General features: G+C 38.7%; 1 protein-coding gene across 3 annotated transcripts in view; it reads left to right on the top strand.

Annotated features, from left to right (window-relative positions):
• Positions 1-26,416, top strand: part of STX7 (syntaxin 7) — a 55,523-nt gene that overhangs the window by 3,348 nt on the left and 25,759 nt on the right. For all 3 annotated transcript variants that reach the window (XM_063707880.1, XM_031012070.3, XM_055391440.2), the window contains one exon: positions 6,501-6,643. In XM_063707880.1, coding sequence (XP_063563950.1) covers positions 6,559-6,643 — 85 coding nt within the window. In that variant the 5' untranslated portion in view covers positions 6,501-6,558. The remainder of the gene's footprint in view (positions 1-6,500; positions 6,644-26,416) is intronic.

Here is a 26,416-nt window from a genome sequence, read left to right as displayed (position 1 = left end):
ATAGTCACCTTTTAGGGGTATAGAACACTGGACTTCATTCCTCCTACCTAGCTGTATTTTGGTGTTAGTTAACCAACCTTTGGCTATCCCCTTCCCACCATCCTTCCCTGCTTCTAGTAACCACTATAATTTTAACAGCCCATTTAGTTAGTGGCTAGTCTATTAGTACAGGTCTAGGTAATGAATTATATAATTATTATTCTGAGCAATTAAATAGGAATTCTGAGTGGGCTTTCAAAAGTATTCAACAAGAGTACTTTAGTGCGTAGCAGCTCTGGGCTAGGTAATGGAGACTGATGTGGAAAGCAGACATCTGAATAACTCAGCATCCATTTAGCGTATATGCAGAGATCATAAGCTTTTAATCAATTTGTAGTTACCTATCCTATCTGTCTATGCTTGTATTTGTATATATATATATTTTAAAGACAACCATTTGGTTCCTTTCCTTTGTGTGTCTCATTATCAAAAGAGCCAACTGTTGTTGCCTTTTAGATACCACTTATTAGCAGAATAATAGAGAAAAGGAGTAAGCTATTCCTCTGTGTTACCTTGATCAACTCACATAGTTATCCCAAACATGTTCCTTCATCTTAGGAGTGGGAATAGCAAAACTTCATATGGGGCTTGCAGAAAAGTGGTAAATTTGGTTTTTCTTTTGTCTTATTTTATTTTATTTTGAGACGAGTCTCGCTCTGTCGCCAGGCTGGAGTGCAGTGGCGTGATCTTGGCTCACTGCAACCTCCGCCTCCTGGGTTCAAGCGATTGTCCTGCCTCAGCCTCCTGAGTAGCTGGCACTACAGGCGCATGCCACCACACCCAGTTAATTTTTTTAGTAGAGATGAGATTTCACCATGTTGGCCAGGAAGGTCTCAATCTCTTGACCTTGTCATCTGACTGTCTTGGCCTTCCAAAGTTCCGGGATTACAGGCGTGAGCCACCGCGCCCAGCCCAAACTTGGTTTTTCTAACTGAGTGAGTTCACCTGCCCTCAATTTTGTTATACAAGGAAGCAGTATGGCTTAGTGTTTAAAAAATGTCGGCTCTGTGGTTGTCTTCAAATATTTGCTCCTTTGCTTAAGCAAATTATTTATTCTCATTATGCCTCAGTTTCTTCATGTAAAAAAATCACATTAGCAATTATACCCACATCATAGGCTTATAAGAATTAACTGAGAAAATAAATTTAAAAGTCATAAGCACAATGCTTAGGAAATGTAAGTCCTGGATGAGTGTTGGCCATTGTTAACTTTGTTTTATTTTACACATCTTTCTTCTCTATCTTTCACAAATTGCTTTTCATTCTTCACATATGATTCCTGGCTAGATACAGTGGCTCAAACCTGTAATCCCAGCACTTTGGGAGGCTGAGACTGGAGGATCGCATGAGCCCAGGAGTTCAAGACCAGTCTGGGCAACAAAGTGAGACCCCCATCTCTATAAAAAAATCAAAAAATTAGTGGGATGTGGTGGCAGGTGCCTGTGGACCCAGCTACTCGGGATGCTGAGATGGGAGGATTGCCTGAGCCTGGAAGTCAGGGCTGCAGTGAGTCGTAATCACACCACTGCTCTCCAGCCTGGGTGCTCCTGTCTCAAACAACAACAACGCCAAACAAAGAAAAAGTAAAACAAAACTCATGATTCCAGTCAATCTAAGTAGCACCTCTTTGGGTGAATGAAGCCACTTGCCAATTGTCTCACCAGCAGGAACTTTCTCACATTTAGTAGCTTGAGGAAAGGGATGAAGAAAATTGATTGTGTTTGTGACTAAGTGATTGATTTTCCAGAGAGGAAAAAAGGTGGCCTTGAAAGAAAACAGTGAGAAGACTTGGGCTACACTGGTGTGAGTTTTAAGGGTAAGGAAAATGCTGTAGAATACTGTCCTTGACTTGATGGAACTCTTTATGGGAGAGAGAGTAGGCCTCAGGTGTGCTTGCATGGTTTTGAGACAGGTGATGAGTTTCTCTTGGTCTTGTGCTGATGCTGGTCCTGCAGCTGCAAGAACAGATCATAACTTTCGTCTGTGTAGGGTGGAAAAGCATTTGTTCTCTGGATGTGCATTATCTCATTTTGATCCTGGCAGTGGGCCCAAATGCTAAGTGTCTTGCCCAAAGTAGAAATTTCCAGTTGCTACTTCCATGGTGTGCTGCACAGGCAATGGCTGGGTTCTTGTAGCTTCACAGACATGTAGACACTAGAGAAAGCCAAGGGTACGAGCTGGAGACATGGATGTGCGACTCATTCAGGTATAGATTAAAATGGAACCATGTATATGGAGGAGCATCCCCAGAGATTACATGAATAACAAACTGAACATTTTTTCATTCAATGTGTTTGTTTTGGCTTGTAAACCAGTTTTTCCAGAGATCTACTTGATAAAGGGAAAGGAGAAAGGAAGATGTCATTGAACCAAGAGAAAATTGTCTTTCTCCATACCTTGGAATATTATTTGGCAATAAAAAGGAATGAAGTACTGATATATGATACAGCACAGATGGACTTTGGAAGCTTACTAAGTGAAAGAAGCTAGTCTCGAAGAACACATATTATGATTCCATTCCTATGAAATGTCCAGAATAGCAAAGCTATAAAGATACAAAGTAGATTAGTAGTCGCCTTTGGCCAGTGAGGTTGGGGAGAAATGGAGAGTGATTGCTAATGATTACAAACTTTCCTTTTAGTGTAATAGAAATGTTCTAAAAGTGATGATTGTACAATGTTGTAAATATATTAAAAACCGTTGGATTGTGTACTTCAAGTAGGTGTATTGTATTGCCATATCAATAAATTATATCTCAATAAAGCCATTTTATTTATATAAATTTAAGGGGTGCACATGCAGTTTTGTTACATGGTTATATTGCATAGCGTGAAGTCTGGGCTTTTAGTGTAATCATCACCTGAATAGTGTACATTGTACGCATTAAGTAATTTCTCATCCCTCACCCTCCCATCCTTTTGAGTCTCCAGTGTCTTCTTATTCCACTCTCTGTCCATGTGTACACATTATTTAGGTTCCACTTACAAGTGAGAACATGCAGCATTTGACTTTTTTCTGAGTCATTTCACTTAAGATAATGGCCTCCAGTTCATCTGTGTTGCTGTGAAAGACATAACTTCAGTCTTTTTTAAGGTTGAATAGTATTCCATTGCATTTATATACACTACATTTTCTTTATCCATTCAGGAATGTTAATAGACACTTGATGGGCACTTAGGTTAATTCCAAATCTTTGTTCTTGTGAATATTGCTACAATAGACATATGAGTGCAGATTATCTTTTTGGTATAATGGTTTTTTTTTTCTTTTGGGTAGATACCCAGTAATGAGGTTACTGGATCAAATATTAATTCTATTTTTAGTTCTTTGATGACTTGCCATGCTGTTTTCTGTAGAGGTTGTACTACTTTACAGTCTCACCAACAGTGTGTGTGTTCCTTCTCTGCATTCTTGCCAACATCTGTACTTGTTTGACTTTTTTTCTTTTTTTTCTGTTCAAGATGTGTTTGTGGGTGAATTTTTACTAGCCATTCTGACTGTTGTGAGATGATGTCTCATTGTGGTATTAATTTGCATTTATCTGATGCTTATTGATGTTAAACATTTTTCGTATGCTTCTTGGCCATTTGTATGTCTTCTTTTGAAAAATGCGTGTGCATGTGCTTTGCCCCCTTTTTAATGGGGTTATTTGTGGGGTTTTTTGTTGAGTTGTTTGAGTTTCTTGTAAATTCTGGATATTAATCTCATTGGATGTGTAGTTTGCAGATATTTTTCTCCCATTCTGCAGGTTGTCTGTTCATTCTGTTTATTATTTCTTTTGCTGTGCAAAAGCTTTTTAGTTTAATTAAATCTCATTTTGTCTATTTTTTGTTTTGTTGCCTGTGCTTTTGAGGTCTTAGTCGTAAATTCTTTGCCTAAACCAATGTCCAGAAGAGTTTTCCCTATATTTTCTTTTAGTATTTTAATCGTTTCAGGTATTACTTTTAAGTCTTTAATCCATCTTGAGTCGATTTTTTTTTTTTTATATGTTGACAGATAAGGGTCCAGTTTCACTCTTCCGCATGGGGCGATCCAGTTTTCCCAGCACCATGTATTGAAAAGGGCGTCCTTTCCTCAGTGTATGTTTTTGTCAACTTTGTCAAAAAGATCAATTGACTGTAGATATGTGACTTTACTTCTGACTTCTCTATTCCATTCCATTGTTCTATGTGTCTGTTTTTATATGAATATCATGCTGTTCTAGTTACTATACCCTTTTAGTATAATTTGAGGTCAGGCAATGAGATGCCTCCAGCTTTGTTCTTTTTCTTAAAATTGCTTTGGCTATTCAAAACCTGTGTGTGTGTGTGTTTTTTTTTTTTTTTTAAGTGACTTGGAGATGCATTTAAAATTGCATGGTTTCAAGGATGTTCCGGATGGTGTTGGTGTCATTGAATCCCCATGTCTACTCTTGTTCTGTCTGGGCCCAAGTCCAAGGCTACCTGCAAGGAAGTTTATTCCTGTCTCCCCACTGTAGTGGTCCAGCTGTCTGACTTTAGGTTTGAATTTACCCTTTAATGAAATTGCTTTTGGATCCATCTCTAGGATTTGGTGAGACCCAAAGAGCCCAGAATAGATCAGCTGTACCTGAGAGGGAAATTGGAGAATATCTAAAAGCCGCCAGGACTTTCAGGGTGGCCAGGCACATTCAAAGTGCACCAGAGTTCCAGGCATAGAACCAGTACTGTTCTAATGTTCTCAACAGTTCAGCTGTTGTACTTACTGCCAACACTGTCCCTTAGAGCAAAGACACATACTTCACTGTGGCTTCTTCTCTACCAGAAATCTTCTGTGGCATTAGTTCTATGTGGTAGCAAGCATGGATAGCCTTGGCATCAGAACCCTGAGACTGAATCCCACCCCTCCATCTGTGGGTGGGTCGGGTTACCATTACTTAATCATAATAAGCCCTCTGTTTGCTCATCATTAAAACAAGAATAATGCCACTTAATTGAAGGAGGTTGTGAAAATTAAATTAGTCTGTGAAATACTTTTTGTGTTGCAGATGTGCGAGAAGTGTTAGGCCATTCCTCTCTTTCCCTTTCTGTTGTTTTCCCGTTGTCCCAGCTGTGAATCATCTGATCCAGGGTTGGCCAGGAACCTTCCCTTCCTTTAGTAAATACCATACTGCGTGTGGCCTTTCCACGTGCTCTGGGTCTCTCCACCCCAGCCTTCACGTCCTTGCCTTTGTTGTTCTGCATACTGGTCATAACCAAGCATCCAAATCTTATGTTTCTATTTCATAAATTCTTTCCAGACAAGGGTGATGGTCATTTTTTCTTTTCGTAGCCCTTCTCATTTTAGCCTAGCACGTGATCTTTTATGGATTTGTGGGGTTTTTTGTTGGTTTGCATTATTAACTTTATACTTCCTCCTAAATGACAAACTTGATTTGAGCAGATACTGTGTCAGTGTGTTTTGTTTTGTTTGCATCTCCCAGGTGCTTGGTTTAATGCTGGGCATGTAGCAGGCTCTTAGTAGAGAGCTAGCTTACAAATTGACCACCCACAATTTTGCAGTATTCCAGTGCATATTCATGGAAAAGATGGGGTGGCGGTAGTTGAAATTCTTTGCTGTGCGCAGTTCTGTACGCAGGGACATTCCTTTTCAGCCTTCTTTCCAAACCCTGATTGGAGTGGTGTGGATTGAAGAGGTAGAGAATGTCATCTCACCTGCCTCCTGTGGCAATATCTCAGTGTCTCTTCTATTCTGAGATGCTGGCTGCTGAAAGGGGAGAGTCATTCATTCTCCTTCCTCTGTCAGGAAGGTTTGATAAACATTTTATATGACATTTGCTCCTCAGTAGTTGGCTCTGCTATTTCAGATTTAACCTTTTCCATTTAAATTAGAGCCCTATTAATCATACATTCCTGAGCAGGTCCTGTGTGTGTGTTAAATTAGATATTAAGGTTGGTACAAAAGTAATCGCCATTTTTACCATTACTTTTAATGGCAAAAACCACGATTAAAAGTAATGGTAAAAACTGCAATTACTTTTTGCACAACCTAATACAGTGAAATTTCTGGGGATAGCCTGAAGTCTGTGTTCCGTTTAATAAATATTTAAATGCCTGTTTGTGCTAAGAGTTGTTTTAAATATTGGAGAAAGATAAATAGCATGTGGGCCCTGCCTTATAATTGAGGAAAAAATATGTAAACAACTAAAATTATATACAGGTAAGGGATTTAATAATTTTTCTTGAAGAGATCAAAGACATTTTCAAAGGAAATATGCAATTTGAACCTTATTTTAATTGTTTGATGTGTTTAACATGACTCTGTCCTTTGAAGTCGTTTTTTTTTAATAGACATGAGAGTTTTGCTATTTGATGTGTCACTTTGCCAGATTTCAACTCTATTAGATTAATCAAGTTTGTCCTTGTAACTTCACAGATTGTTAATTTGGAAAATGTAAGCCAGTAACTTAAAAAATATATCTGTGTGACTTTTATATTATTTAGGTGACTGCTTAGAAAACTGCACAGCATCTGATGAAATTAGTGAATAAGAACATCAGCCATGTCTTACACTCCAGGAGTTGGTGGTGACCCCGCCCAGTTGGCCCAGAGGATCTCTTCTAACATCCAGAAGATCACACAGTGTTGTGAGTTGAGTTTTAAATGGACTTCACTATTTGTATCCACTCTTAACTGAACTTGGTGGAGGTTCATAAAAGGACAACTCTGCTGATTGAGAGAGGGAGGAGCATTCCTCTAACAACAGGTTTTAAAGGGCTCGAACTCTTTAGAATGAATGCAAGAGAATTATATTTGAGAAAACACTTACTGCATTTTTCTATAGGAAGTCAGGGCCAGGCACATAATACATTATTTCATTAAATAAAATAAAGATTTAAAAGGATAATGGATTCTTATATCTGCTTTAAAGCTATCTGGTTCTAGATGAGATGATGAGACCTGATGACTCAGTCTCATAGGTTTGGAACCAGATAGCACTACCAAGGGCTTAAGGAACATAAAGTTTATTAAAAATAAAATCTGACTGGATATGGGTTAGGTTAATCTTATGATGGGCAAGTATGTGGTACCTTATTAAGGAGCAAGAGGAACTAAGGAGGGGACGTTTTAATCTATTGAGAAAGGTATTTTAGAAAATCAGACCTGCATTCCCCACATATTATTCTTTTTTTTTTTTTTTGAGACAGTCTCACTCTGTCACCCAGGCTGGAGTGCAGTGGCGCGATCTCGGCTCACTGCAAGCTCTGCCTCCCGGGTTCACACCATTCTCCTGCCTCAGCCTCCCGAGTAGCTGGGACTACAGGCGCCCGCCACCACGCCTGGCTAATTTTTTGTATTTTTAGTAGAGGCGGGGTTTCACCGTGTTAGCCAGGATGGTCTCGATCTCCTGACTTCGTGATCCACCCGCCTCAGCCTCCTAAAGTGCTGGGATTACAGGTATGAGCGACCGCGCCCGGCCAAATTATTCTTTGCTATACTTGTCAGAGATAGAATACCAGTAGACTGATGCAGTGTGGCGCTTCATTCGGAACTATTCATCGTCAGGATATGTATTAAAAAAATCATTATAGCAGATTTGAGTGGATAGGTTTTTATTTATTTATTTATTTTACTTTTTTTTGTTTGTAAATTATGGTTAATCAGATACCTTGGGTGATTCTAGTCTTGCTCTCAGTGTTTGGCCCTCGGGGCATTACCTGAACTCTTTCATCCTTCAGAGTATGTTAATATAGTTTTATTCTTCAGCCTAGTTCCTTACAAGGCTATTCTTTTTAACAGAATGTTAACACATTGCAGAAATAATGTTTTCAAATGACCATACTCTGTTTCTTTATTTAATCATTAACTCCTCAACAGCTGTTCCTCTACCTGAATTATTTAAATGAGATGCTAGTGTGTTTTAGGAGCAAAGACAATAAAACTAGACTCTAAAAAGGTGCTGCTTTGTACAGTGGTATAAAATAACCCTTATTCTGATTTGGGGTGATTTCTGGGTTTTTTACTTATTCCTGGAAGAACAAGGAAGTGCACAGTGCCAGGCACCATGTTGTCCACAGCAGGGACTGTAGGAATGGTACATTGAGAACTGCTGCAGTTTGTCACAGGCCACCGGCATTGGCTCTGCTTTGCTCCTCTGGCATCAGATCTGTTCTGATGGTGGCCACAGAAGAGCCTCTTTTCTTTTCTTTTTTTTTTTTTTAATGGCTCCCTTGCTGCTGGTTAGAAATAGCACTGGTCTGCCCCAAGTGTATCTGGCTACCTGTGCAAAAATTAAGGAAGTTTATAATTCTAATTACATATGTGGAAAATTAGGACCTTTATGCAAGAAAGGAGGCCAAGAGGCCTTTCTCCAAAGAAGAGGATAAGCATCCTATGTTGGGAAAGCTAAACAGTGTTAGGAATTGCGGATGAGGAATGACTGTCCTGTACTGAGATTGTAGAAGTAGCAAGCAGTAGGTAGTATGAAAGATACATGGATTGAAGATTGTGTGTGAACATGAACTGGAAGGAGAAAAGAGTTGACTTAAATCAGGCCATGTTCCCTAAGAAAGAGATCAGTTGATCCAGTGGATGAGAAGTGACAGATTGGGCCAGAGTTGAATATTTATGGCAGGTTGGTAGCTAAGTGTGCGAGTACATCCGGGGCAGTATTGGAGCATGTGAAGGGCTGGCTATGATACTCCACAGTCTATGTGAAGAGCTGTTAAGAAGACTGGGACTGTTGGCAGGGCATGGTGGCTCACACCTGTAATCCCAGCACTTTGGGAGGCCGAGGCAGGCAGATCACGGGAGGTCAGGAGTTCGAGACCAGCCTGACCAACATGGAGAAACCCTGTCTCTGCTAAAAATATAAAATTAGCTGGGCCTGTTGTGGCATATGCCTGTAATCCCAGCTACTTGGGAGGCAGAGGCAGGGGAATCGCTTGAACCTGGGAGGCGGAGGTTGCAGTGATCACTCCATTGCATTCCAGCCTGGGCAACAAGAGCAAAACTCCGTTTCAAAAAAAAAAAAAAGACTGGGACTGTTCATGCAGGTGAAGGTACAGTCACCATCTGCAGATGTTTGAATCACTGTCATATGTGAAACAGAAGCCATATGTCCTGCATGAACATAGGGGCCTCCACAAATGTACGGAAGCTACAGGTAGTCAGATTTCACCTTGAGAAGGAGGAAGGGCTTTTGAATAATCCAAGTTGTTAAGGTAGAATTGCCTCCCTCAGGAGGAATGAGATTCCTTATCAGTGACCAGAAAAAGGATGGTCAGATATTTCTCAGACTTATTAATAAGAATTTTAAACATAGGAATAATGGTTCAGACTAAGAGGGTTTTAATTTTGATATTCTATTGTGATTCATTCAACAAATAATTTTTGGGGCACATAGTACTTGCTAGATACTGTTCCAAACTGTAGGAATGTAGCAGTAAACAATCTATAAGGTCCTGCTCTCATTGTAGTTTACAGTGTAGTAAGGAGAAATAATGAGCAACTTAATTTTCTGTAAAGAAAATATAGTGAAAGTGAGGTGAGAGCAAGTGACTGGGGAAGCTACCTTTACTTTAGATGGTCTTTGAATGAGGATGAGGAGGGACTGGTAGTGAGAAGATTCAGAGAAAGGGCATTTCAGACAGAAGGAATAACTAGTATTAAAAATTCAAAAGCAGACCTGGGCTTGAAATACTCAGAAAATAGGGAAAAGGGAAAAAGCCAGTGTGGCTGAAGCACAGCATCTGGGGCAAGAGTGCCAGGAGATGAAACCAGAGGGGTCTGGCGGGTCAGCTGGGGCCTTGCAGGTCGTTCAGGGAGTTTAGATTTCAGTTTAAGAGGCAGTGGAAATCACTGGAGGCGTTTAAGCAGAGGAGAGACATAATCAGATCTACATCGTGAAAAAATTACTTTGGCTGCTGCTTAGAAAATAGACATTGGGGGAATAGCAGGGAGGTATGCTGGTCATCACAGAGGTCTGGGGAGAGGGATGCTGGCTTGCACCAGGGTGATGGCAGTGGGGATGGAGAGAAGCAATGAGTGTGTTTTGGAGGTAGAGCCAGCGGGACTTGCTGATGCATGTGGGTAGGGATGGTAGAGGAAGGAAGGAGTTAAAGATGACCCCATAGTTTTTGCATTGAGCAACGGACTAGGTGGTGGCAAGTGTGTACTGAAATGGGAGGGACTACAGTTCAGGACAAGTAGGGGAGAGTTTTGTTTTGACTAAGTATATTTCGAGATATCATTTAGATATCTAAGTGGAGATATCAAACATCTACTTTAGATACAGGAATTTGGAAGTCAGTGTCATCAGAGTATAAATGGTATTTAAAACCATAGGTGTAAAGTAATCACGTAAGAGTGAGTAAAGAGAAGAGGCCTGGAACATTAAAAAATGTGGAAATCAGGAAGGTGGCATGAAGAATCTAAGGAGTGACCTGTGAGGTAAGATAAAAATCAAGATGTGGTAGATTTCTGGAAATTAAACAAAGAATGTTTCAAGAATGAGTGAGGCATTATCTCTCTCTAATGCTGCTGAGAGACTAAGATAAAAGCAGATAATTGGATTTGGTAAACTGGTGACTTTGAAAAGAACATACTCATAGCCATATTGCAAGTGTAGATGGAGGAAGGGAAGGAGAAGCACCCACTCTTTCCATTTTAAAGAGACTTTCCAGATTTTGTCCTTATCTCTGCTTATGTCATTGATCAGGTGGCTACACCTAGCTGCCAGAGAGGCTGAAAACATCTTAGCAGGATTTCAGTGTGCTCACTAAAATTGGGGATTATTCTATTTGAGAAAGAAGGGTGAGAGAATCGGTATTTAGTAGGCAACTAGCAGACTCTGCTATGAAAGTAGAAAGAGGATCAAAGAAAGGGTTCCATTTTACACTGCAACAGAGAAATTCTGGTAAGCGTATAATTGCAAAGGAAATGTTTTGAAAGTGAGAGGGCATGGGAATGGACCACTAGCAAGTTCACATTTCATCGACCGTATAGAGGTGAGGCTACGTGTGGTACAGGTGGAAACATGGTGGGCAAACATGGGAGATTTCCTGTTTGAGTGGGTCTGTTCTTAAATGAAATGGGAAGCAAGGTCATCAGATAGCGAATGGGCGGGAAAGAAGGGGGTTTAGCAAATGTGTTGAGTATACATTTAAGATTTGGGGTCATGAATTTAGTGAAACCAGTCATCACTGTACTTTTTCTAATTCTGAGATTCAATGTCTAAATGAAGGGGAGTTGATTAGATAAAGTATTGTTAAAAATCTAACTACTGTCAAGTATGTGTACTGATAAGGGCTATGCAGAAATCACGTGGAAGTGAAAGGCAGAAGTGTGAAATTTCAGTTCACTTTTTTCCCCATTTGGTAATGCTAATAATACTGGGTGCGATTGAATAAAATGATACTTTGCACCACATTTAGGTTCTCTTCACACTACATTTGCAACTTTTGAAATTGTGTCAGTACAATTATCTGATTTTACAAAAGAAACCTAAAGAGAAGATGCTGTAAGTAAGGTAACCTGTAATTAGAATATGAGCATCTGTTAAACTAAAGCTAAAGTCTTCTTAAGTGTTGCAGTGAGAAAGTTTATTTTCACATTAGTTTTGATGAAACAAATAAACACTTATAAAATATTAAGTTTTATGGTTTAGTTTATACCCCCCAAAAAAGAAAATGGCAGTCAAAAATATTTTTAAACCATTTTTTGGTTTAAGACCATCTGCAGTCTTTTGAATTTGTTTCACCAGTAAAGCATTTAAACCATATTATAATGATATAATTTATATTAAGCATAAAATATTTAAATATTGTAAATGCTTACATGTAAAATAAATTAGAAATTTAATTATATTAAAATAATAAAACTGTTACATAGTTATAACAAACTATGACTTTATTACAGGCTCTGTAGACAGTTTAAAATGATTAAGAAAATATTTGTATCCTATGAGAGAAAGCGTTGACTCCATAACAGTCAACAAGGCCCTTGTGCCACCCATGCTCCATCTTTTGCCCATGGCATAGACAGTATTCTCTGTTGCTGGCCTAGCATGCCATCCAGTCTTTTTCAACCCAAGGCTCCAGGCAACCATTCCCAGTAGACTGGAGTTGGCAGGCAAACAAAACCGTTTGTTATCACAGGTCTAGAAGATCACCATGCCTCTTAGAAAGGCTTAGATTTAGTTTTCAAACTTTGGATTGAGATGTTCAAAAGTGACATTTTTATTAGCAACGTCTATGCCTGTTTACCTTCTATCATTTCTCCGTATTTTCTGTCAGACATACTCCTAGCTGTGATGTATAGTGTAAGGATAAGCAAGCCTTCGTGGGTTTATAAGTATAAGGTACCTATCATATAGGTAAACCAGAGTAGGCATTTTCACAGGGGCCATTCATCCTTGCCCAAACACAAACAACATAGAAAAATGTCTTGAGAACACACAGAGAAACTCATGTTTTTAAAAGCAGCAGAATCAATATATCAAAATACATCACATAAGTAAACACAGGCTTGCTTTTTCAGACTTTTTAAAAATGGAAGTATAATGTATACATTGAGTACTAGACAAATTATTTGTGTATAGCTGAATGAATTCTCTATTGCATTACCACAAATGTCAAGAAATAGAACATTCCTTAGTCCCCTAAAACCTTCTTGTGCTTACACCCCTCCATGCCCTGCAGAGATAACCAGTGTCCTGACTTTGTTAACATCATTGATTAATTTTCCTTTTTTTAATCTAATAGAATCAATAATCAAATAGAATGATTTTATGTTGGGCTTCTTTCATTATGTTTGTGGGATTCATCCATGCAGCTGCAGGTCATTTGTTTTCGTTACTGTATAGTATTCCATATTTAAACATACCACAATTTATTTATTCTTTCTACTGGTTGTAGTGTTTCCAGTTTTTGATTTTGTTTTTATTTTTTTCTAGGATGAACAGTGCTTCCCAGAACATTCTTATATGTTCTTTTGGTGCATGTATGTGAAGGAATTGGGTTACTGGCTCATAGGATATGTGTATGTTCAGCTTTTGTGGATAACAGCTAAACAGTGTCCTAAAGTGGTTGTACCAGATATGAGTACAGCCAGTGTATCAGAGTTTGTGCTGCTCAAAGTCCTTGTCAACATTTGATGTTTACAGCTTTTTGTTCATTTTAGTCATAGGTTTCTCATGATTTACTTTTGCAATTCTCTGATTAGAATCAGAGTTTTTAGAGTGTAGCTGAGCTAAAGAAATCAATGAGATAATAGGAAACATTTCTAATCAAGCAAGCTGTATGTGATTGCATGTACATTTCCTGAAATCAGATCCAAATAGCAGTGTGACCTTGAGTAAGCTCTCAAACCTTCCAAGACATGGTTTTCTTATGTGTATTTTCTGTGGGCTATGTTATGGTCTCTTCAAACTTTAACAGGCAATAATTCTAACCAAAGTTTTTTAAGAGTCCCCAAACTCTTCTAACAGGTACAAGATTATTCTATGTGTTGTTAAGAGGCTAATTGTCATATCTGAATCCATAATGCATGCTCATAAAATCCCATAATTGAAGAAGCCATCACACTCAAGACTAGCTAGAGTTCCACCAAGGCTTATGTATTATTTTTAAGTGTTAGGAGATGGGAAAGCTGGGGCACAGAGGTTTGTATCTTGTCAGAATTAACAAAATTTTGTATTGAAGGAAATTGGTGAATAGAAATGAGAATAGCTATGAAACACAGTCCTTGAGATAAACATTTCCCTAACTCCTAAATAACATAGTAAGCCTTTCCACTAGTGCTAATGTGAATTCTCGCATTTGAGTATTTTTTTTTTAAATAATAACCTGAAAGAGGAAGATGTAGTGTGGCTAAAGTTGGAAAGTGAATAAAACAGATATATTGGAAACATAAAATCTACTCATCAGAATTTATGAGTATAGAAGTTTGTGCTAAAATGTGCATCATGTATCACATGGGCTTGTGTATGTGTGTTTTTTCCAGAAAATTTGGAAAGACAGAACCTTCTAGGGGCACATAAAGTATGAACGTAAGCTTTTAAGTGCTAAGAGAAGGTGACTGAAAAATATTTTTGTTGAATCTTCACTTGTTTCATTTTTAATCATCTCCCCTACAGATTAAAGGTATTAGTTCAGCATAGACTTTAGTTTAAAATCGAAACAGATGTTTTTGGTTTCTCTGTGTTACAATTAGCTTCCTATGCTGCGAGTATACTTTTCAAAATTGTTTATTAAGAATTGGTGCATGGCTCCTGTCCCCATAAGGTTCTTGAGATGAAATTAAAAGTCTATGTAAAAGTGTGAGTCCTTTTGTTACTTTTAGAATGATCACAGTTCTTTTAATTAGTTAAGGTCTGGTGAAGGGGACACTTGTTTTTGCATTTTAACACATGACTGCACAAAAGGGAAGCTAATATTATCACTTTTTTTTTTTTTTTTTTTTTTTGGTGCCAGGGGAAATATTTTTTTAAAAAAGGAGCTCCAGTCCTGAGAAATTAATGAATTTATTGGAACCATATATTTACTCAGGAATTAAGAATGTTTCCTATTTTTCTGGGGTAGTCTGTTGGTGGGATGGAAAGGCAGTTTATTAAAGGAAAAAGAGTTGAAAAATTGTTGCTTCCCTCCTCCTAAAATGCTGTTTGAGATATTTATGTCTAAGATTGCACATCTGAAAATGTGGTTGGATGGTTTTTTTCCCCCACTTAGAGAAGAAAAACTTCAGTAGTTTTTATTTCATTGTGATTTTCTTCATGCCTAAGGTGCTGACATAAAACAGAGATAGATGTGAAGGTTGCTATCTTGTCCAAGGAAATTTTAACAGAGTGTGACAACTTTTCTTCTCTTCAGTGACTTTTCCTTTATGACTGAACATGGTGTTTATGGCCGGATATGAGTGAATTCTTTGTTTTATGAACTAAATCTTTAAGATGTGGCTCCAAGATGCTTCAGGGAGCTTTATCCCTCACTCTCTTATCTGTGAACCATACACATGCTTCTGCCCTGAACATGAACTTTCTTACCCTTGGTTCTAACCCCAAACCATAGTAATGGGTGTCTTCACTCCCTCTGTTTAATCTAAGTGTAAATCTTAGTGGTTCTACCGGTCAGATCTGTCTGTGTCTCTCCATCTCTGCCATTACCACATGTGCCCAAGCTGCTGCTATTTCTTTTTATGACTGCAGTCTCCAAATTGTTCTCCTCACTTCCATTCCTGCCTCTTTCAGTCTTCTCCAAATAGTTGCCAAGGTAAACTTGTAAAACTGTAAATCAGATCATGTCATCCTATAGCTTGAAAGGCAACAGTTAACTTCTGTGGCTTTTATAATCAGATATAAATCCCCACCATGCCCCACAATATCCCCAAGATCTGATCCCTGCCCCCACTTGTCAACTACCACTCTCTCTCATGGTGCTGCTCTGCTGCTCCACATTCCACCAGGTGGATCTTCTTTCTGCTTAGTGAACAGTCAGCTCATCCTCACCTCAGGGCCTTTGCACTTGCTCCTCTTCTGCTTCAGACATCTTCCCAGATCTACATGTAACTGGTTTCTTTCTGGCATTCAAGTCTTAGGGCCCAAAGCTCACTTCTTTAGCAATGTCTTCCCTGCCTTATCATTTTGCTTCCTCCAGTCATTCTTTTTCTCATTAACCTGTTTTGTTTTTATATTGCCTTTTATCAGTAAATTAAAGTACTATTATTGTTTACTTATTTTTTTACTTTCCTACTAAAACCTTGGCCCCCAGAGATAAAGGGCTCATATGTCTTGGCTACAGAAATATTTACACATAATTTTATTCGTTCATTTTTAATGAAATTGAGATCACACTATACAGGTTTTTTGGTGCTTACTTTTTTTTTTTCTCTTGTTATTGGTTGCTTACTTTTTTATGTGGTTATGCCATTAAATGATTTTAATTAATCCTTCATTAACAGACATTTTATCCTAAGTGTATATATTTAAAAACCTGAGAACTTAACCATTTGTGGTGCCTCCACAAATGAATCCTCTGAGTTCTCTGTAGATAAAGTGTCATGGTGACCATGTGATAAAAATCCTCATGTGTATGTTTTGATACTACATTTATTTAAGAATTTCTATAGTAATTACTAGTTTTTTTCCAACATGATCTATGCTCTGTAATTGTATGACAGGGTAGTTTCTCTTTGATTACACATATTCATGGTTAGTTGTGTAGTGGCTACTCAACTGCCCTGTGAGGCTGTCCCTCTGTACATTTTGGTTGATTTGGTGCTGAAGTAGGAATCGAACAGTATAAGTTAAGCTTGGCATTTAGTTTTGGTTTCCTGTAGTGATTTTGGCAATTATTGTCCTCATCTCTTTGATCCCTTTTTGTTGTTTTCACCAATTACTGAACAATGTTTTTATTAAACAGTGTATTAGTCCATTCTCACGTTGCTAATAAAGACATACCTGAGACTGGGTAGCTTATAAAGAAAAAGAGGTGTAATGGATCACATTTCCACATGGCTGGGGAGGCCTCACAATCATGGCGGAAGACGAAGGAAGAGCATGGGGACTTCTTACATGGCCATGGGCAAGAGAGGACTTGTGCAGGGGAGCTCCCCTTTATAAATCCATCAGATCTCATGAGACTTATTCACTATCATGAGAACAGCACAGGAATGACCACCCTCATGATCCAATTATCTCCCACTGGGTCCCTCTCACAACATGTGGGAATTGTGGGAGCTACAATTCAAGATGTGGTTTGGGTGGGGACACAGCCAAACCGTATCAAACAGTGATTGCCCTTTATACTTAATCCAAACTGGGTTTTTTCTTAAAGCAATTGTTAATTGGTGTGCCTATTAGTTGCTTAGGAAAAAACTAAAAGTCATACAAGATATTATTCTGCAAGTCTTGGTACATTTATTTTCCTACTCTTCTTTCTCATTATAGTATCATTATCATGATCATTATTTGAAGTTACGTATTAATGATATTGAGTGTGGCCACCTACTTCTTTAAGATAGTTTGCCTTTTATTCCATATAAAGTCAAAGAAAATGCCCACAGACATCACCAAGATCCTGTCCTAGTCTGTGGACTGTTCTCCTGCTTGGGAGCGTGGAAGCCTTCAACAGATATCCAGCCAAGGCCTGCTTATTTGTGAATACCCAGTACACTGCCTTGCTGCTGGGCATGGGAGGAGAGTGGGGCAGGGTGGCCCAAGTACATCCAGTGATTTTAGTTGTATGGTATTTCCTATATACCCTGCTTTGTTCAATAATCTCTTTCTGGAAGATATGTAAGCTAGTATTTTAAAACTATTTTTAATTAACTGTTTACTCTGTGCCTTGTATTAGATATCTTTTATTCCTTTTTTTGTGCATTGTTTTTGATCTTCCAGTCACCCTGGTCAGGTGAGAAAATTTAGATTTGGAGTGGTTGTCACTTGCTCAAGTTTGTACAGCTGTTAAGTGGCAAGGCTGGTATTTGAGCCCAGGAGAGTCTGGTTCATATAACATGGTGTATTTGGATCATGCTGTATATTGTACCAGGGTGTTACTTGTGCATTTATGTTCATTCCCTGCGTGAGTATTTATTAAACACCTGTGATGTGCTAGGGACTGTCTGGATGCTGAAGCTATGTCAGCGAATAAAATAAAAATACCTGCCTTTATGGAGTGAACCTTTAATGAGAGAAGACAGACATAAAATAAATAAGTAAATTATGTCATATGTTAGAAGGAGACGTTAAGTGTTACAAAAAGAAACAGTGATGACAAAAACATACCGGCATGTGCTGGAGAGGGGTTTGCATTTGATAAATAGGGTGCACGGGGAGTCGGGATGGACCATACTGAGGAGTTCCTCGTTGAGCACATATTTGAAGGAAGGAAGGGAATGTGTCCCACAGTATCTAGGGAAAGAGTATTTTAGATGGGGAAATAGCATGTCCATGGGCCCTCAGAGGTAAGCACCCCTGGCCATTAGAGGAATGGAGAGGAGGGAGGAGAGAGAGTTGGGAACAGGTCAGGTAGGGCCTTGCAGGCTGGTGTAAGGACTTTTACTCTGGGTGGAGCAAGGGTTATGAGGAGAGGAGTGCAGTGCTGGTGCAGAGACAGTGCAATGTTGGACTCAACCAGAATTTTAGATTTTGTCAAGTGGTTAAGAAGGGAGAGAGGGGCTTAAGATATATGCAAGAGTCTGGATATGGACTGACTCCAGAGTTTAAGTTGGGTAGGGAGTGGGTGACGACATTGGAGGTGAGGAAACGTGGCAGAGTGGCAGGATCAATGGATGGCAGGTTGGAGCTGGGGCCAGGGGAGTGAGCTGGACATGCAGGAGGTGATTTCTAAGTAGATTGCCTGAAACCAAGATTATGGAAGAGTGACAGTTCCTGGTAATGAGAAGGTGTTTGATGGGATCTTGGAGTGTGTGGCTGAGGGAGGGTGGAGGACAGAATCATTTCAGTAGGAGACGTGTGCAAAGAATGGAGGCCAGTAGGATGGTGGAAGGATTGTCAGCCTGTGTATTGAAATCACAAAAAAATTAAGATAGGAGTCATGTTGGACAGAATGGCACCGAGCCAGAAACTACAACCAATGAAGAGTGAGGGGCGGCCCAAGGAACCTAAAATGACTAAACCTGCAGTGGGTGGTGATCATGGGGCCTGATGTGTTCTGCGTGTCTGTCTGTTATTGTGCTCCTTGTCATGGGGCCTTTATTTTTGAATTTGTCCTTCTTTTCTGAGTTCCTCCAGTCTCTAGTTAGTCAGTGCATGCATGTTATCTGGCCATCTCTTAAGAGTTCTTTTGTGATCTTCCTTTAAACTGTGATTACTTCATTGAGTTTTTTTTTTTTCTTTTAATCCTGTGGGTATTTTGGGGTATAATTTTTACCATATTCACTTTGTGGCAACATGTTTTCCTGCTGTGAGTTCTTTTAGGGAGTTTTACTGTTCTTTTCCACATTTTAAAATAGTCTTTTGTGTGGTTACTCTACCCATTTTTTTTGTTTTTCAATGGAATGAGTTTGATTTTCCTGGCAGGAGATTCCTGTGGAGGGAGAGGGAAGTGCCCATTTCTCTGCTCAAGGGCTCTATTCTCTCTGCTGTGCTGTGCTGTGCTGCACTGAGGGACTGTTTCTTTCCTCCTCTGCCTCTCAGCCCCTAGCCTGATGTAGGAGGGCTTCCCGCTCCATCCCTGATGTCATCCCAATCACTTCATCGGCCCCAAGATGCACAGACACCTCTTTCCAAGGTGTTCCCCACCTGGTTTTTGAGTAGGGTCGGCAGCCCACGGCCTCCTAAATCTGTTCCGCGTCTCCTTTTCCCACCTTCTCCAGCAGAGTCCCTGGTGCTTCTCAGCCCTGCTTCTGCCCATTCCCACTCCGGGTGGGATCAGCTCTTCTGATGATTTGCTGGTGACAGTGTGGAGCTCTGCAACCCCGGTTATTCTCCGCCTCACCCATACGGCTTCCTGCTCAGGACCTGCTATTTTCTGTTGCTTTTGGCCGTATGTACACATTTTTGAGAATTTGGTCATATTTACACATTTTGTGTTAATTTCTCTGAAAATGTAATTTTTATGGGTTTTCTCCCTGCTCCCCCATTCTATAATATGCCTTGAGGAGGGAAGAAGGAGGAATATTCAGAAACATGCTTCTAACATGTTTCTTTAAGAAGCAGAAATCGATTTTCAGTGTTTTAGAAACAGCTGCCAGCATGTGTTGGCAGTTAGAACTGATCAGAAATGACTGAAGTAAAAGGTTTGGGAATCACTGCCTGTAAACTAGAGGGGAACTCGTGACAACAGTTCAGCTGCTTTTGGAGCAGTAGGAGAATTATTGGGCCCTCGAGTGGATGACAGGAAGGAAGCTCATCATGATGGGCAAAAGATGTGTCAGCGGGGTTGGGGAACTGCAAGGCGCAGGGCCTCACCACTGCCCAGTCCTTTCCTGTTTGCTTCTTACACAAATCACATTGTTATGGAACCGTTGTTGCTTCTGATTCCAGGCTACCTCAGAGCAGGTAAACTGAGCAGGTCCATGTGAAAAATGTTAGGATGAGTAAATTTGCTAAAAGACCCAGCTTGTAATGTTCCAGCTATCTAGAAGTCCAAATTATTGTTTACATACAATTTTAGATGACTTGTTTTTGTACTTTATTTTTAAGAACCGTGCCCTCAGATTTAACCCTTTATTAATCTACAATAGCTTTAAAATGCCCCCAAATTTCCACTGATTTGACCTTTATGCCTTTCTACCTTTAAAGTATCCGGGAAGAAAACCAATGACAAAGTGAAAATTAAGTGTGTTGTAAATTTGAGATTGCTTTGTGGAAGCGGGCTATGCCTTCAGGTATTCTGTGCTGGGAAGGGGAGCACAGGAAGCCAGTGTAGTTGGGCCTTGCGGGTGGATGCTCTCCATTGAGCTTGCAGCCTCGAGACTCATCCTTTAGAAGATCCTTCTCCATCTCCCTTCCCATCCCTTCTCGTCTCTGCAGTTTGGATCAGTGCTTTTGCTCACAAAGAAGACAAGTGTTCTCTTCAGGTCATAAGACAGAGCATGAGATATACTAATGCTAGAGGGGAAAAGCCAAAATTATTTTAGTAGCCATCCTTCAGATTCTCCAGGAAGTTTTTCTACTTGTGATACACTTTTTAGAATTTTAATACACTTTTCTTGGTTTTTCTTGAAAAATAGATAGACATGGGTATTTCTAATGATACATTTTTCTCTGCACATTGTACCCTATAACGAACCTGGATCCTAACTCTAATTGTACAAGACTTATTAGTAATAACATCTTGTACTTCTATTCTTACAAAGATCTATGCCATTTCTAAAATGTTTACATATATATCATCTTTTTTTTTTTTTTTTTTTTAAGACAGAGTCCCACTCTGTCGCCCAGGCTGGAGTGCAGTGGCACAGTCTTGGCTCACTGCAACCTCTTCCTCTGGGTTCGAGCTATTCTTGTGCTTCAGCCTCTCGAGTAGCTTGGACTACAGGGGTGTGCCACCATACTTGGCTAATTTTTGTATCTTTAGAAGAGATGGGTTTTCGCCATGTTGGCCAGTTTGGTCTCGAACTCCTGGCCTCAAGTGATCTGCTTACCTTGGCCTCCCAAAGTGCTGGGATTACAGGCACGAGCCACTGCGCCTGGCCTATATCACTTTGTTTAACACTCCAAACCACCCTCTAACAAAGATAGAGGGTTTGATAGACGAGGAAAGATTGGAGTCTAAAACAGAGTTTGTTTCTTTCAATATTTAGATTTTTTTTTTCTAGTCCTGTTTTAAATATGTCACTTATATGCAACTGCTAGATACATGTCACTGGCACATAGTAGCTGACTCCTCCCTCCCAATTATGGGCTATAATTATCTTATGTCAATTGATATTTATCATCTCTACAATTCTTATAATTATATCATAGATTATTAAGTATTAGCACTCAAGTATGGTTCACATTAGATAGTCAAGAAATGTAAATAAGAAGCTGAACACTTAAAAAAAACTGAGAACTCCCCCATAAGACAGTTTTAAAATACATGGAGCAAACACTGACAAAACTGCAAGGAAAATAGACAAAGCCACAATTATGGCTTTCGGTACCCTTCTCTGAATAATTGATAGAACAAGTAGATACAAAATCAGGATACAGAAGATTCAAAGTACTAATCACCTCGATGGTGACTGCCACTTATAGAACAGTCTATTCAACAACAGCAGAACACATATTTTTCTCAAGTGCACCCAGAACATTTATTAAGATAGACTCTATTCCTGGCATTAATCAAGAGTTTCAACAAACTTTAAAAGATTCAAGTCATACAAGATAATATTCCTTGACTACAGTGAAATTAAATTAGAACTCAGTAACAGAAAGGTCCCTGGAAAATCTCCAAATGTTTGAAAACTAAACACATTTCAAATAAGCTATGGATCAAAGAGAAAGCCAAAAAGAGGAATTGGAAAATATTCTGAACTGAACGTAAATGAAAGCATCACATATCAGAATTTGTTGGATGGTATTAACTCAGTACTTAAGGGAGCACTAAACACCTGTATTAGAAAAGAAGACAGGTCTCAAATCACAACCTCAGTTTTCACCCTAAGAAATTTAGAAAAAACAACCGAAATTGCAAAGTCAGCAGAACAAAGGAAATACAAATCATAGTGGAAATCGAAGGGAGAAAAAAAATCAATGAAACCAAAAGCTATTTCTTTGAGATCAATAGAACTGCTAAACCTCTAACCAGACTGAACATGAAAAAAATAGAAGAAACAAATTACTAATATCAGGAATGAGAGAGATGATATATTATAAATTCTACATATTTTATATGTAAAAATCTATGCATATTTACATATATTCTGTACATTACAGAATCTATCATATATTTAAAGGGTTTTTTTCCTTTGAAATGGTTTTTATTTTATTTATTTCACTTTAAGCTCTGGGATACATGTGCAGAACGTGCAGGGTTGTTACATAGGTATACATGTGCCATGGTGGTTTGCTGCACCTACTAACCCATCATCTAGGTTTTAAGTCCCACTTGCGTTAGATATTTGTCCTAATGCTCTCCCTCCCCTGCCCCCCATCCCCTGACAGGCCCCGGTATGTGATGTTCCCCTCCGTGTCCATGTGTTCTCATTGTTCAACTCCCACTTATGAGTGAGAACATGCGGTGTTTGCTTTTCTGTTTCTGTGTTAGTTTGCTGAAATTGATGGTTTCCAGCTTCATCCATATCCCTGCAAAGGACATGAACTCATTTTTTTTATGGCTGCTATTAAGAAAGTATTATAAACAACTTTATGACAATAAAGTTGACATCTTAGATGAAATGGATAAATTCCTTGATAGACACAAATTATCAAAGTTCACTCAAAAAGAAGTCAGTAACCTGCCTAGCTCTATATCAAGAAATTGAAATTACAACTTAAAACCATCTCACAAAGAACCAGACTCAAATATCTTCACTAGTGTAATCTATCAAATATTTAACTAATTGTACACAAACTATTCCAAAAAATTGAAGAATTTGTTTTAGCAGGTCAGCATAATCCTTATATTGAAACCAGATAAAGACAGTAAAAGAAGAGAACACTAGGCTGGGTGCAGTGGTTCATGCCTGTAATTCCAGCACTTTGGGAGGCTGAGGCTGGCGAATCACCTGATGTCGGGAGTTCAAGACAAGCCTGGCCAATATGGTGAAACTCTGTCTCTACTAAAAGTACAAAAAATTAGCTGGGCATGGTGGCGGGCACCTGTAATCCCAGCTACTTGGGAGACTGAGGCAGGAGAATCACTTGAACTGGCAGCGGGAGGTTCCAGTGAGCTGAGGTCATGCCACTGCACTCCAGGCTGGGCATGACAGAGCAAGACTCTGTCTCAAAAAAAAAAAAAAAAACCCAGAAAAAAACACTACACATCCATTTCATCTCATGACATAAATGCAAAAAATTTAAACAAAATTTAACTAATCAAATCACCAATATTTTAAAAGGATATAACAACTGGAGTATATCCCAGGAATTCAGGGTTGGTTTAATACTGAAAGAGCAATAAATATTGTTCATTATGTTAACAAACTTAAAAAGAAAACCTATGTAATCATCTCAATAGATGCAGAAAAAGCATTTGACAAATTCTACTTCCATTCCTAACAAAAATTCTCAGTAAACTAGGAGTAGAAGTGGGCTCTTTAACCTGACAAAAGATCATCTGTGAAAACTTACAGAGTGTCACACTTAATGGTGAAAGACAGAATGCTTTCCTTTATAAGATCAGGAACAAGACAGGGATGTCTGCCCTCACCACTTCTATTCAGAATTGTACTAGAGGATCCATCTAGTGCAGATGGATAATATAAACAAATAAAAGGACTTCACATTAGGAAAAAAAGAATTAAAACCATTTGTATTCACAGACATAAATGTCTATGTAGAAAATCTGATGGAATCTACAATTTAAAAAAAGCCTACTAGAATAAAAAAGTCAATTTAGTAAGTATATGATCAATGTACAAAAATAAATTGTATTTCTCTATACTGGCAATGAGCAATCAAAATAAAAATTTGAAATTTAAAAAGCTGGCATTTACAATAACATCAAACATTATGAAATACTTAGAAGGCAATATAAGTGAAACACTCGAATACTGAACAGTACAAAATATTGCTGAAATTAAAGAAAGCTTATATAATTGGGAAGATATACCTTGATCATGGATCAGAAGACAGTATTGTTATTTGAACAGACACTTCAACAAAGAAGATATACAGATGACAAATAGCACATAAAAAGATGTTCAACATCATTAGTTATTAGGAAAATACAAATTAAAAGCACGGATACCACTATTAACCTATTTGGCAAAATTTAAAAGACGGAGCATACCAAGTGCTGTAGAGGATGTAGAGGAACAGAAGCTTTCATACACTGCAGGTGGAAGTGTAAAATGGCACCACTTTGTAAAATAGTTTGACTGATTTAAGAAAGCTAAATGTAACACCTATCATACTATCCAGCCATTCTACTTCTATTTATCCACACACAAAAATTAAATATATGCCCATACAAAGACTTGTAGGGCATATACTTATAGGAGCTTTATTTGTAATGGACAAAAACGGGAAACAACACAAATGTCCATCAATAGTGTTGTATCATACAGTGGAATACTCAGCAATAAAAGGAATGCACTATTGATATACACAACATGGATGAATCATAAAATAATTAGGCTAACTTAAGCCAGACACCATCCTTTTTCAAAAACGAGTAAATACTCTGTGATTACATTTATATAAAACTTTAGAAAATGCAAAATACAGAAAGCAACAGAAAGCATATTAGTGATTGCTTGGTGATGGAGGGAGGAAGGAACAGGTATGCAGGAGGGAGGAAATTGCAAACTACAACAAGGAAACTTTTGAGGCTGAAGAATCTAATTGTCTTAAGTGTGATGATGGTTTTACAGATGTACACATATGTCCAAACTTGTAAAACTATAGTTTATATATATGCACTTTGTCAGTTGTACCTCAATAAAGTGGCATTTAAATAAAAAACGTTAATAAGAATATTCTTATTATTCATTTCTGACCTTCAAGAGAACAACAGACTCTGTTGAGCGCTTACTGTATCCAGTACGCGGTGCCTACCTATATTGTTCTCGGTTAAAGTTTATGACAGCTGAGAAATAGGTGCTTTCTCACTGTTGAAGCAATTATAGCTTGGAGACATTAGGTAAATTGCCCAGGGTCAGCAGCCAGGAAGAAGTGAGATAAGGTTTCCAAATCAGGCTGTCTGGCTCCAACTATACTTGCTGGTCAGCCTTCAATTGTACTTCTTCCTCAGTGTGATGTGGCTGAGTCTGTGTTGGAATCTCAAAATCACCTGTCCAGGGATTTTACTAACCATTATTTTTTTTTCTATGTTTGGCTGTTACAAGTTGGTTATTTTACGTTGAAAACAGATGTTTTCTGCTAAAAGAGAAGATAGCTATTCTTAGTTATTTGGAGACAGTTCTTTGAAGGTACTCTGTGTGTGTGTTAGGTTGATCTGCCATGCCACCACAGCCTGGCCAGTCTCATTTGTCAGACAGCATCCATTTGCTGGTGAAGTCTGACAGGTGGTAACATTATGTATTAATAGCCCCTGATACCAAATTCAGCCTACAATTTTATGACAAACTATTCTTTACTGTAAAGCTTTTTTCTTAAATAATCCACTAGATGGCAGCAGACCCACGTGGAACAGAATGGATCTTCATTGCTGTAGAAGAGCCAGAAACGGGACGCTGTTTTGTTTTTGATGACCCAGTAGTGCATCTTTTTCGGATGTGTAGGAAATGGTATTATTTTTCTGTTATGAAAAATGTAACATACTCTTTGAAGTCACGTCTGTGGAAGTGAGTAGTGGTACAGATAGTTCAAAATTGTAGATAATGCAAAAATAATTTTTTCTTTGTATTCTCGTAGAGACACATGTTGATTTAATCCACCTGTAGGCATTAGATGAACTTTTCTTCAAGAAACTGTTTATTCTTAAATAATTCTTTTTATGGTTGGAAAAACTGCGGCTTGTTTCATGAGTTTTTTTCTTTAATTGGACCTATGCCCATGAAAATAGAAGATGACTGTCCTATAAATTCATAGCACCTAAGGCTAGATAATGAAGTGAAATCCTACAGACTGGACTTGGGAGAAAGTAGGAGGATTATTTATTTTTCCAGATCACCATACTGCTTGTCATCTGACTAGAAACCTCTTATCTCCCTTTCTCTAAGCTTATTTTTCTCAAGCATTTTTGAACATGGTCAATTGGGGTGTCGCGGAAGATCCTGTGAACCACATATCCTACTATCCATACGTTCTAGAAGGGGAAGAACTTAGGAGATAGCCAAAAACCAGA

Source organism: Gorilla gorilla, chromosome 5 (genome assembly GCF_029281585.2).
Source record: "Gorilla gorilla gorilla isolate KB3781 chromosome 5, NHGRI_mGorGor1-v2.1_pri, whole genome shotgun sequence".
NCBI lineage: Eukaryota > Metazoa > Chordata > Mammalia > Primates > Hominidae > Gorilla > Gorilla gorilla.
This window is presented reverse-complemented; position numbering and strand designations above follow the sequence as displayed.